At 46.1% G+C, this 14,020-nt stretch overlaps 1 protein-coding gene across 2 annotated transcripts in view; it reads right to left on the bottom strand.

Annotated features, from left to right (window-relative positions):
* CSMD1 (CUB and Sushi multiple domains 1) overlaps positions 1 to 7,718 on the bottom strand; it is a 1,270,279-nt gene extending 1,262,561 nt beyond the window's left edge. For both annotated transcript variants that reach the window (XM_087775441.1, XM_087775442.1), the window contains exon 1: positions 7,579 to 7,718. In XM_087775441.1, coding sequence (XP_087631567.1) covers positions 7,579 to 7,645 — 67 coding nt within the window. In that variant the 5' untranslated portion in view covers positions 7,646 to 7,718. The remainder of the gene's footprint in view (positions 1 to 7,578) is intronic.
* Between the last annotated feature and the right edge of the window lie 6,302 nt (positions 7,719 to 14,020).

Here is a 14,020-nt window from a genome sequence, read left to right as displayed (position 1 = left end):
TGTTTCACAATCAGAAGCATGTAAAATTAGTCTAAAAATAAGTTAAAACACTTTGCGTAATTTTTTTTTTATTTTATCAAAATGGCCTTTTCAAAATCTTCACTGTTGTGCAAGAAGCATTGCTCTTTCTTTCCTTTTTTTCTTATCGCCACAGACACCTGCGTTCTTTTCCTAAGATTCAGGGCAAGGCAGGTTCCACGAGCTCACGTGTATTCCTGTGATACCTAGACGCTTGCTTCCCAACATCAGCTGCTTCCTGGCAAAATCACTTCCCTCTTCCTTGTACCTCCAGCTGTGTTGTGCACAGGTAATCTGATGTGGGTCCCAAGCTACAGCTCAATCCGTGTTATACACAGCATTAGTTCAGACTGACCCCTGATGTGCTCATACAAGGCAAGTTCTAGCTCAAGTACGATACCCAAAGGCAAGCCTAAGCTATCATTTATGTATTTTGGATATACTAAGCAAAGTGAACCAAGCTCCCTCACCCATTTCAGCAGCAGGCATTGCAAGCACAGTGAAGAAGCTTTAAATCCAAGCTACAGCTGGGCCAGTATTTTAAAAAAATAGTATCCTGGTTGTGGTGTCCCCAGTGTGTTTAGGCCCACCCTTGAACCGCAGCTTCAGAACAACAGAACAGAGCAAGGCCAGCTGCACTTTTGTCCCCAGTGCACTGTGCATTGCTGGTGTTTCAGCACCAGTGTAAGCAAAATATAAGTTTGAATATTTGTGTTCTCTTGAGTTTTGTATGTGAACATGATATGGTGAATAATACAGGTCAAAGGAAGTAAACAATGATTTATAAAGTATTATGTCATGGCTACATTTGATCTGCAAATCATAGGATGAGGAAAAGATATATCCCTAGCCCCAGATTAGCTCTCTGCCAAATGTCAAGGGTTGGCTGCAAACAACAGAATTGTAAGAACATGTCAATAAAAAAACTTCAATATAGGTTTAAAAATGGCTCTCTAATAAAAAAGACAAGGAAAACTTTCAGACAAGAAATAAAAAAAACTTCATGTTTGGCAAAATTGCATGAAAAAGTCATTGCCTTGAAACTAAGGCGTGAAGCAAGTGCTGCAGAATGTAATTTTAAAATGCTGACCATATTTTATGCAAGTTTGCAAAACAAACACTGTACACAAAGTTTTATTCATTATTATTTATTCAGCTCTGTGTCAGCTGCAGTGCTGCAAGCGTTTCTTTTGGAAAGCCACTGTACAATGGAGACATGAATACGGAACATGATTCTGTACTTCAGTATCCATGGGATACTGTAAGAGAGACATAAAACATCCGAAGACTAGAATGTACTAGGTTTCTCTGTATATTGTCCTTCATAATTTCTTTAAAGAAAAAGCAGAGAAAAAAAGAGGAAGCAAGGCAGAGGTCAGATAAAACCATGCTTGGAGATATCAAAGATACTGTTTAAAAACAAATTACTTCCATAAATACATAAACCTTTTAATATTATCAAGGTTGATTGCTCAGATTCATCCAGTTTTCCTTTTTTTCAGTCATACACGGATATAAACCTTGTCAGAAGTTCTCAGCCACGAGACTTCATATTAAACAGGGTCTGGCTCCACTATTCAGCTGCAGTATCTACCATGTCTGCCTTATTCAGAATAGCAATCTTTTAAAAATTGGCCAATCCAGCTATTGCTGAAATCAATAGAAATTTCAGTTTCCACTGCAACAGAATAGGGCCCTCACAACTGTCCAAAGTTACCTTTTACTTGACAGTGATGACTCAAAAAATGAAATTGGAAGAGGTGGAATCACTATTTCAGAATATGCATGAATGTATTGTTAAAATGCAAAATGTAATAATTATAAAGCTGTAACAAACTGTGATTAATTTTTATGCTGGAAATTAAAGCATTAATATATTTGCAAGAAGTTGTCTTTTTTTTTTTGCTTATCTTTTGCTAAAAGCAAATAATTGATGGTATCCTGATTAATCAAGAGGAATTCTGGTTAATCATCAGCAATATAACAGTGATTAAATCTTGCTCTGCCCTTTTAACTGAATGTGCCCTCCAGGTAAAAATGGCAAGAAACTGTTGTCATTTTCTCTTTTTTTTTTCCCTATGAGTAAGAAATGCAGAAAAAATGATTGTCTCTGAGCAAGTAAGACGCAAGTAAGACTTGTTATTGGTAATAAGATGCAGTACTACTCTTGTAAGAGTTTTCAGTGCATGTGTGCCTCCATTTACGGTTCAATTACTAAATGTGGGCAACTGATAAATGTTGCCTTTGTGTGTCAGTATAACATTAGCAATAATCCAAGTAGTTTGTTTAAGCAGTTAGTCCATTGAGAAATGCTTATAACAAATATAGTGTAGATTTTCTTAAATGCAATGGAAATGTCATATAGTGGAGTGAAGTCTTTCATCCAACCAGAACAAAGATGCGTGAGGACAAAGTAAGATCTCACAGCTTTCCTCAGGCATTAATGGCATTTTTCCCTATTTCAAAAGTTACTGGTTGATAAAAATGGTTTAAAGGAAACTGCAACTGATATAGAAAAGTAAAACATCTAAGTAAAAGAAAGTGATTCATACACATTAGGAGAATTTCCATATGATTCTCATTCTTTGTTCACTACAGAAGCTGGAAGAACATCCAATTTAGCTCAGTCTAATCTGGCTAATTTTGCAGCCATATGGAGAACTAGAGGCCAGATTCTTATTCGGTGACCCTGATTTAAACCCAGTTGTACACTCGAGTTTTATTAGAGATCATGTCGCATACTTATGCTACTGCTTTGGTGGATTGTATAGTTAAACCAGCAATTCCCCTTTCTACACTGCATCCCTCTGCTGGTTACAGGCAGCCCGGCACTACACTGCAATATCTGTGCTTACACTTAGAGCTGTTTACTAGCAGAATAATGTCATCATGGTCAAAGACATCACAGTTCAATACAGATTTGAGCCAAATGAAATTACATCTTATCTTTAAATTCACTGGAGGTTTTATACAGTCACACTATTAAGCAGTTACATCTCTGAGGAAAGGTTGCAAGAGGAAGTTTAATGTGACAGTGTACAGATGACATGTCTTGAAAAAGTTGAAATCAGTGTTCCCTAGGGTTTTTCAGCCTTTCTAGAGAGCATGGTAAATCTTCAGTGCATTGTTTTCTGTTAAAAATATTTACAGTTTCAGATTATTCTTAATTTGGTGGGGCCAAAGTTTTCATGAATGTAAATGATATTGAGGCCAAAGTCCCATAGATGGCTTTTAAAAACTTGCATATATCAATGAATATGTAATGATACTACCATATAATGGGTAATAAAAAGATTCCATGTTTGCAGAGAAAAAGCAGTCTGCAGGGGAAAAAAAAATGACAACTGCCCCCCAAACAAAAAACCCATGCCTGATAAAAATCATACATGTCTGTATGAAGGGGCATGGGAGTGAAAGTGAGTAAAATAAACAGAAAACAATCTGCAGAATGGTTCCCATACATACAGATCACAGACGGTGCTGAAGTGCCCTCACAGATTTCAATGTATCCTGAAGTTCATGTGTGCTCACGCCTGCATGTGCTTGTATACCATCTCCAGCTCCGCACACTGGTATCCTGTTCCATACACACCAGAGAAACTGATAACCTTGTACCGGCTGACGGTGGGAATTCAAATCTCATCTATGGGTTCAAAGGTCTAAAAGGAGTGTTTGGGGAAATCTTCTTTGAACTGATATGCTCGCCACTACATTATATTCAAATTGACCATATTTCATATACAGAGTTAAGGACATTGTATACATATCTTGATGGAAAATTGGGAAAGATACAGATCTTAACAAAAAGTAAATGCATTTTTACATTAAAATACTATGTGGTCAGAGCTGGCTATTCTCTTTTCTGTCTTTCTATGGCCATTTCCTCACTGGGCTGGGGAGTGGAGAATGTATCCATCGAATACTTGGTTTTGCAGCTGGGTATTCAGCACTTAGCTCTGATGTTCTTTTAAAAAATCCCCCTTTTCAGCTCATTTTCCCTAGAATTGCTTTAGTCTTCTCTGGAAGAGAATGGAGCCTCTCTAGAGAGACCAGCTTCACAGTTTGAGAAACACTGCTTTGGAGAGAGAGAAAATCCATGACTTTAAAAGAGACAAACACTCTCAGTCCAACAGGGGTAGGCCTTAAACATAGTGGTCACTTTGTGTGAGGTAGTCATAGCAATTATTTTGACAGTGATAGCAGCAAACAGAGGGTACATAAAATGTTTTTTGGGTTTTTTTGGGTTTTGTTTGTTTTTTTGTTTTTTTTTTTTTTAGCAAAATCCTAAGCTGTAGATGTAGGAGTCCTTTCAGTGTCTGGATTCAATTTAAGAACAGAAATGTTTTCCCTTTGCTATTTCCATTAATCTGAATGATACCTCTGTGCATAAGCCTGCTTATGCATATTTTGTTTGAGGCAATCAGGTGGCGATGAAGGTGGTCTATTTGGTTATCTGAACAAGTCCAGGAAATGATCTTGAAAATATTGTACCGGGACAATTTTAAATATTAAGCAGTATGCATTTCTGTATTGAAAATAGCTTGTCCACAGACCTCAGGTGACAGCAGAAAGGTATTTTAATCTTTTATCTTGAATTTTAGCCTGAGTTCAGTCTAAATCTACCATTTGTTCCCTAGCAGTATGAATTTTTACAGAAATGATACTGATGTGTTTTGTGTTTCAAGCAAATCAATAGTTTTTTGTGTTTGCTTTTGCTAGGGTATAACCTATCAGAATTAGCAAATGGCTCTATAAACAAGCCCATCTTAAGATGCAGAGCTGAACACTGTGCTGCCTGTCTTGTTGAAGCATAGCTGCTATGATAGGGTAGTTTCTGGGAAAGTGGTTCCTTTAAATGACTCCATACTAATTTCCCTTGATGCTTAAAGCATAATGGACAGGGAAGAATCCCCCAAATGTTTCCAAACACCCAGATGCATCATTCAGACAAAATGAGTCCAAAGAAATTTATAGAACTGCACCTCAGGTCTACCAGAATGAACGATGACGTATGTTCATTTTCGTCCTTTCTTGCCCCTTTAAAAAGTTACAGACAATTGCACAGCAACAAAGGGTTTCCATTTCATTTCATAACGAGGAACAATGTGGAAAGCAGCCCACCTCTCATTTTTCTGAAAGATAAGGGAACGCCTATGGCAACACCTCCAGAAATTCAGCACTTCTTTTTTTCTCATAAAACCCCCAAACCAACCAAAACCCGGGTGAATTCCTGTTACAGTGACTACCAGATGATTCGACTACCAAGAGGCTTGTAAGACAAAGAGTTATGGGGATCTATTAATTAAAATTTTATGTGCTCCTGAAAGCCTAGGCTCTTCATGTTACTAAGGAAGGAGTTCTTTTACTCTCTAAACTATAAATGTAATTTCAGCCTCAGGATTACGTTTGACTAAATATAGATACCTGTGCTCCATCGCCTGGGAACGTAAATGGGAAAGAATTATGTCAAATGTCTCTGCTGGTTCCCCTTCTACCTGTTGTTTGACTTCAATATTAAGTCAGTTTGTAGCCTTTAAGTAGGTGTGTTGCTGCTCCAGATTAAGCGAGGTATAATTACATTCTGCAGAGCAGCATCAGAGGCAGTGCCCAAATGTTCCTGGCAAAGCCTTTGTATGTAAGCAAAACACGTCGGATCTCCGCTGAATAACCATGATCCAGCCTCCAGCTTTTCATATGTGCTGTCAGCCATGAAAAGAAAACACTTAAATGTCAAACGACAGAACCAGCTACAGTGTATTTAACAAATGAGTCGCGGGTGTCGGCCCGCCCCGGGAGCCGGCGCGGCCGCGGTTGCAGCTGCAGCTCGTCCCGGGGCGGCCGGGCCCCCCTGTGCGGCGGCCGGGCTCGGCTCCTCCGCCCGGCCCGGGGCTCCCCCGCCCGCCCGGCCCCGGCCCCGGCCCCGGCCCCGGCCCGGGGCAGCGCCGGGGAGCCCGGCACGTGTGCGGCTGGGAGCGGCTGCCAAGCCCCGGGCGGGCGGGGGAGCGAGGACCGGGGCACCGGGGGGGTGGTGCTGGAAGTTTGGGCAGGGCGGCCACGCCGAGTAGCGCCCGCCGCCCGGGGCTGTGTGCCGCCGAGGACAGCCCGGGCTCCAGGAGCCGCCCGTCTCACAGCCCAGGAAAGCCGGGCGCCTCTCCGCCCCCGCGCTCCCTTCCCCACGGAGGCGGCGCGGCCGGGGGCAGCCGGCTGGCGTTGCCTGGTGAACCGAGGCAGCGGCAGGATCCGGGCAGAGGAGCGGTGCCACCGGGCTGGCGCGGAGCCGCAGCCGCTCCTCCGGACCAGGCAAAGCTCCCGCCCGGCTGCCGGCAGAGCGGGCCGGCCTTCCGCCGCCTCTCCCTGCGGATCGCGGCCAGAGGCTGCCGGAGGGAGGGCACCCTGCAGTGCCGGCCGGGCGGAGGAGGGAGCCCGGCCGCGGGCACCCGCAGGACGGGGAAGGCTCCAGCCTCGCCCGCCAGCCCGGGCCGCGGTCGGCTCCCCCCGCTCCAGCCACCCCCGCACCGAGAAAAGCAGTGAGAAAAATAAAATGGTGGGAACGATATAAAGCGCCTTGGAAGGGTTAAGGAAGCCTCAGACAGCAGAGACCGCAACGGAACCGTCCTCTCAGAGGCAGGCAGGGAGCCGGGAGCGAGGTGGGAGAAGGCAGAGGCTGTAACGGGGACAGGTGCTCAGCTGCGAGCAGCCTCCCTCCCTCTCTCTCTCTCACACACACACAAACACACACGCTCGCATCTCTCTCCCAGCATGAAAAAGCGCAGGGCTAATGAGAGGCGAAGTGAATAATGGGGAAGTTGTTGTCTCCAGCGATGAGGCAAGTGATGGGGCTGAGGCCAGCACCGAAGTTGTGTAACCCAATTCTCCACCGTCAGCCCCCTCGTTTCTCCTCCCTCCCCCCATTGATTTTAAGGAGAAACCCGGCTACGGGTGGGAGACGCTCCCCACCGCACGCCCAGCAGAGGACCCCTCTTCCCGCCGGCACGGGCAGGCAGCTGGCGGAGGGGGACCCCGGCCCCGCATCCCCGCCTCCGCGTAACTTGCGGGAGCGGAGCCGGCTGAAGGCGGGCGGGGGCGGCTCTCCGCGGCCACCCACTCCGCGCTCCCCCGTGAGCACGGCAAAAGCCGAGGAGGCGGGAGGAGGGGAGAGCCAAACTTGCCAGCCCGGGGACTGTCCCTCGCACGGCAGCGAGTGCCGTTCGTGCGTGCGCGGAGAGCGAAGTGTTCCCAAACTCCGGCGCTGCCCAGGCGGCTGGATGCGCACGGCTCCCCTCGCAGCGCCGCAGCGGCTGCTGCCCAACTCCCGGAGGCTGCTTTCTCCCGGGGGAAGTGGCCGGCCGGGAACCGAGCCCTCGGGGAACGCCGGCGGAGCCGGCGGGAGGTGGGAGGCAGGGAGAAGGGACCCCGGGCTCGGGGAGCCTGCTGTTTTCCCGGCGCAGAAACGAAGCGAGGGACAGAGCTCATCCGAGCGGTAGCGGCTTAGCTGAGGGGGGAAATCAGTGCCATAACCACAGCCTCACACGAATCCAGTGCAAGAAACCCAAATCTTACCCTGAGCTGCAGTGAGGAGCCCCGCGCAGAAAACCAGCAGAGACTTGAATTTCCTCCACGCAGTCATGTCTGCAGTTATTCCACACACACACACACTCACACAAAACCCCCGGCGGCTCTTCTCGGCTGCGACCGTGTCCTCCGAGCGGCGGCGGGGCTAAGGACAGCGCCAAATAACCACCACAGGGCGAGGAGGGGCGGAGAGGAGCGGTCCGGGTCCCGAGCGCCGCGCAGCGCCCGACGCCTCCTGCAGGACTGGGCGGGCGGCTGGCTCCGCTCTGCTCATAGCATCAGTCCCGCGCCGCGGCGGGGCTGCGCCGCTCAGCGCCCGCGGAGCCCTGGCGCCGCCGGCCCGCCGCCCGCCCAGGGGAGGGGAGGGAGGGGAGGCACGCCCGGCACCGCGGTCAGCGCGGCATCCACGGCCGCCGGCGGGGAGAGCCGGGCAGCGGCGGCAGGAGAGGGATGCGGGGAGTGCGAGGAAGAGGAGGAGGAGGGGAGAGGGAGGGAGGGATCGCGGCGAGAGCAGCGCAGGCAGCGCAGCGGAGCGGCTGCCAGCCACACGAGAAGCCGCCGCCGCCGGACTCAACCATCACTTCCCACGGAGAGGGGAAGGGGCCGGCGCTGCGCAGCCGGCGCACGCCAAGCCCTCAGCCGCCCCGCTCCGCCGGCCGGCCCCCGCACGGCCCCCCCGGGCCGGCCGCGGTCCCGTCCCCCCCGCCCCGGCCGCGGCCCCGGGCGGTTGCCGCCGCTTCCCGAAAGCGCCCGGGGATAGAAGGGTTCCCCCCGGCCCACCGCCGCCCCGTTGCCCCCCGGCGCGGGGAAGGGTGGCAGCTTCAGGGCTACACCTGCCCGGGGGGCTCCTGCTGCACTGCCCCGGCGCCCTGTCCCCTGGCTCTGCCCGCAGCCCCGTCCCGGCTCCCCCACCCACATGTGTGGTGCGGGTGGTGCGTGTGCTGGGGTGGGGTGGGAATCCCTAGTCCTAGGTGAAACTCCCCGCTGCTTTGGTCCCCGCTCGGGAGAGAGGAAGGCTTTCAGGTCCAAAATGTGCCCTGCTGGTTCCTTCCAAGTTGCTCATCAGAACAAGCTGTTGTTCCTGATGGAAGGAGAGGAGCCAACGTCTCCTTGAGGAACACTGCTTTGTCTTTATGTTGCCATTCCCAATGACTCCTGTTGCCAAGAGGAATTTCTGCCATTAACTGTCCTTTCCAAAACAAACAAACAAACCCAAACCAAACCCAGGCATGGCAGTATGCAGACAGGGGCTTCTGCACCACCACTCTGGACCCAGCAGGGCTGGTTCCCTGAGCCTGAGGGAAAGGACCTGGTGACCCAGAGCTGGCCTGTCACAGGTCCCCATGCTCCCACGGCCCTGCCAGGTGATGCCCTTTGCCAATAACAGTTTCTGTGCCAGGCCTAGTGGCAAACAGATGGCAAAAAAAAGCACCCAAACCTGACTTTCAATCCAGTAAGAATTGTAATGATTACCACCACCACCACTGCACACTGGGCCTGACTCCATAATTAATGCTTACCTATATCTGTAATTAAAATACAAAGGCTTACAGGAAGGAAAGACAGAAACACGAACACCTTTGGAAAGGTAGCTTCAAGGTCATAATTACTCACTTATGATGAGCTTTCTTTCGTGGTGAAATATGAAAAGTTGTTTTCTCATTGTAAGTTGCAAGAAGGTGGTGAATGGGCACTGAACGAGGTAGGCTGACTTTGTAATAAGCTTGTATTTATGTATAAACGTTGCGGTTCTCACTCAAAAAGAAAAAAAAAAAAACCAAAACCCAACCAAAAAAACCCAGGGCCCGGCAAGCTGCCGAGAAAGACGTGGCATTGCTGCCATCTCGTGGCCAGCCTTCCCTCCCTGCCCGCACTCTCTCTTCCCTACCCTGCCCTGCCTTTCCCCACCCGCTCCTCCCCTTAACTCCCAAACCCACTGCTCTCCGGAGCCGGGCCCGAACACTTCCAGAGGAGGGATCCAGTCTTAGTATTCATCCATATTTTAAAAACGCCTCGGGGACTCATTTTTGCATTCGTGAAAGGAAAATGATGCTAATACTTGTTAGTACCAGACATGATGTAGCCAAGCAGCTGCACAGAATTCCCCAGTCAGAGCTGCTCAGGCTCCTCGCGTACACCTCTCCACTTACTCCTCGTCAGTGGACTGGGGAGAATTCGCTAATGACTGTGAGAAAGACAGAAGTGATCACTAAGCTTAAGCTGAGACTCTTCCTTTCTGGCCTGCTGTAGTCTGAGGCTTAGATTTTTAAAACAAGTAGTTTTTTGCATTGCCTCTGGCCCAAGAGATCACAATCTTTTTTAGTTTTGTTTCATTGTATTGTCTATTGAGTTGGAATAGTTAAAAAGTCATAAATAAACTCCATTTATAGCTGTCTGGGTCTAGTTGAATACAGTAATGATTATATCATTTCTTGCTGTGCTGTTTAAGTAAGCACTCTTAATTTGAGAAGTTGCTGTTTAACCCTGCTCATAGCAGACTCTGCAGGAAGTCCAGTATGATATAATATATGCTTTCTTGGTCTTGACTCACCCAGGTTAGGTTTACTGTTTCCTGAGGCTTGCTGTTCTTCCGTGGATTTTCTGGGCTTTACTGAACTTTTGGGACCTGGTTCCTTCTCTATTGAGCTAAACAAGTGGTAATTTCTTCCTCTCATAGCACCTAGATAAGACCAAATAACTGGGCACCACAATCACTATTACTGCAAAAGATGCCTCCTCTCCTTTCTTACATCCTATGATAGTAAACCATATGCATAAACATTGTTGGCCCTTAGCACGGTATCACTTGTCAACTGAGTTAGTGCCTTACTGAGATAAACAGGACAGCACAGACCCCCCAGCTAACATTTCAGGCTCTCTACAGACTCAGGTAGCTGTCACAGTGACTTTTATAAACCCTGTGTGACTTGACTTAAAAGTTTTGCCAAACCCGAAAGAGCCAGACAATGACTGTGGAACAGAAGCTTGGCGTTTCAGGAGGAATCTCCACCAACCTGATTCGAGCTCAGCGTGGAACTGCAGTACCTAAACACAGTAATTGCAGAAGATGATCTAACCTAATGACTGTAATCTCTCTATTGTATTTTAAGTACCTAATGTACTACCATAAAATCCCCAAATTTATGAGTTTGAACAGAGGCAATATTTCTCTCTATTCCCTATAGATGGTATGGAGGAGTGTGTATGTCAAGACTGTTTGTACTAATCAGGGTGATTTAAAGGTAACTTGACAGAGGTTTATTTTTAATTGAGAGCTTGTCCTTTTCCTTCCCTATGCCATATAAAAAAGGTCTGAAAGGTTAGATTTCCCCTTTTCATTTTTCTGCTTGTTATGTTAATAATTTTGAATCCACGTTTCTCTGTTGTTGCTTTCTGGGAAGAAGAAGCATCTTTCTGTAAGGTGCAGGAGTATTTGCGTGTATCTAAGCAAAACTACTGATTCAGAACATAGCTGAAAATGTACTATATACTCATTAAAAAGGGATGCCTGGGGGAACCCATAACCAGAAGTTGTACTTGCCAGCAGAGACAGAAGGCAGTAGCTTTCTGCCAGAAGGTTATTGTGAAGTCTTAAGTTAAAAAATGTGAAAGTTTAAAATTCAAAATAGTATGTTGGGAAAAAAAGTCTATAAGAAGAGAAATCTTCAGCAGAACACAGATTTAGGGTGAGGAAGTCAGAAAGTAGAAGTCTTCTCCATGAGCAACTTCATCAAAATGTTATTTTTTGTCATACAAGCTCTCTAGCTGTTAACAAAAACAGTGAGCAGAGTTCTGAGGACTCTCACTTAACACATTCTCTTTTCAATAGCTCTGTTTTCAGACTTGAAACATTTAATGTAATAGTCTTCCAGGATGGGACAACAAAAAATATTTATATGTACATATGTTCCTAATACCAATTTGTTATACCATAAAGAATAAAAAGGAGGCCATGCCACCCACGGACTGTCTACAGTTAGAAATTTTGTTCCTTGGGTTCAGATTTGGCTCTGCTTTCTTTTTGTGGTAGCGTTCTGTCCAAACTAGAAGTTTCTTTTGTAAGATTGGCAATAATGATGACTACAGCTACATCAACTACAGCTGCAACATCAGCTACAACTACATGATTGTTTTATATACTGTACCAGCACAGGCCAATAAATGTAAGTATCAGAAGTCTTCTATGCTGGAAACAGAAGGAGAAAACAAGAGATAGTTGTAGGGAAAAGATGGTTACAGGCTGGCAGGTGGGATACTTCAAGGAAATATTGGTCAGCAAGAGAGGATGTTACGATACTGTTGTTCAAGAGGGCCCCTGGGGCTAAATTAATTGCTCTGCTATGTTGTATTCCCTCTGGAGTGCTTAGTTTAGGGGGAACAGTTGGCAAGGCTGTGGGGGGAGATGTATCTTGCCTGTTTTAAAGTACCCTCAAGCATTGCTTAGCTCGTCAGGGACAGGCTCCAGCACACTGTTTCTTTTCTAAGCACCTACACCTATCCCATCTGTCCTTAAGGTGACATTAATAACTGATATTAGGAAGATGAGACTTCTGAAAGACATTTCTGCTTTTGAGGGAAGGTGGGATTTGTAGGTAGTAGCCTTCAGGGTTTCTATAGGAGACAACACCAAGGTCATTGCACTGAGGTACTCTTACTCAGAGGTTTAACCATTTTGGTTTTGGAGGGTTAACAGAGGAAAAGGGAACTTTGTTGAAGCAGTTCGAGGAAAACAGATGATTTGTTTTCTAGTTAAGCATAAGGAGATCCTGCAAAGCATGAGGTATGCTATGCGAGAAAGTTTGAAGCAGCCTATTAACATGTGGGTAACTAGCTAGCATTACGGTCTAAACAGACAAGCAAGTCAGTATCTTGACAGTGAGTAAAATGTGACAGAGGGTCAGCAAGCTTTGAGAAGGAAAAGTAGTAACTCCTGTCAGATGGGACAGATAAGGAAGAACCAGTGGAGGGAGGCAAAGAATAGCTCAGAAAGCAATCTTTCTGGCAGCGGTCTGATTGGATATGGGAAGGGCAAGACTGCATTTGTCAAAGAAAGGATAAGAAAGGAAAGATGCTGCTGTTATTGAGACAGAAGAATAGACATTTGGTTGTGAGGAGACATTGGTCATACCTTTCAGGAGGGCTCCATACGCACGTGTACTGAGAGTCTGACATAGTGACTCCTAATTACTTCACTTGATCTGTCTTGCCTAAGAGTGACCACAGTGCTGAATGATATACAGCTATGCAGTGTCTTAATTATAAGGACATGTTGACTGTATTAACAGAGTGATTGGTTTAGCATCTAGTGAACTGCTGTAACTTGAGCTACCATGGGTCTCCTGTACTATTTGTTTAAGCATTTGCAAGAGTCATGCTTCAACCTAGCTGTCTTTGTGCGGTTTCCTCATGATGAGCCATACATTTCATTTAGTCTTGAAACCCACTTGATAGAAACTAAAGATTTTGTGTATGGATAAGACTTAAGCTAGACTCTTGACTTATATGTTGAGCTAACTGATTGAGAAAGAAACATTTAGTATATGGGAAAGGATAAGCTGTCTGTTTTATTCATGATAAGTTGAAGATGATGGCTACATATACATGAGGAGATGTCAGAGAGGCAGACTGAGATTTCAGTTTGGACATAAGGAGATTAGTCTGGAGTAGACTAGTATATCTGTGAGTCATTAGCAAACAGATGGTAGTTGAATTTGTATTTGGTGATGAGATCACACAGAAACAAGGTGTAGAGAGAAGAGAGAAGGAAAGCAAGGACAGAAAACCCACACAATAATTTGAAGAGTGGATGAGAATTATGTGTTCAAATATACCACCTTGGTAATCAGGTGAAGAGAGAATTGTTGAAGACATGGACATACAGTATTCTAAGAAGAGCTGTGTGTCAGGTCTGAGTGGATGAAAACGGTGTCCTAATGAACTTTAGGTAGAGAGCTTTTAGAGATTTTAGAATGAATAGTTTCATATGGCTCTGAAGAGGTTAAAACATTGCTTGGAAGGGATTTCTGAGAGTGTTATAGTAAGAACTCTCATGTTCTTTTCATGTTCTCATTCTTCTCTCATGAAGAATGAGCTGAGCACTGGGAGTTGAAAGTGAAATAATGGGAAACATAGGTAAAATCATACCATTTCTAACATAGCAAAGGCTAATCCATAAATAAATTGAGGGGTAAATTGTCAGAAGAGAGAAAAGAAGACAAGGAGAGTACAGGTTATGAGAAAAATAGTGAGAAATTATGATACTGATCATGAGAGAAATCAGATGGCTGGGCAGAATGGAGGCACTGAAGCAGCTAGAGGAGTCAAAGGAGGCAAACAGAGAAGAAACTTTTGAATCCATGGTCAAGAAAAAAAGAAAAGAAAAAAAGAAAAGAAAAGAAGAGAGTTAATAGTTAAAGGAGGAAAAAAAGAG

The sequence above is a fragment of the Nipponia nippon genome, unplaced genomic scaffold (assembly GCF_047370975.1).
Source record: "Nipponia nippon isolate SJK-2023a ecotype South Korea unplaced genomic scaffold, ASM4737097v1 scaffold_4, whole genome shotgun sequence".
Lineage (NCBI taxonomy): Eukaryota > Metazoa > Chordata > Aves > Pelecaniformes > Threskiornithidae > Nipponia > Nipponia nippon.
Note: the sequence above shows the minus strand (reverse complement) of the source record. Positions and strands in the feature narration are given on the sequence as shown.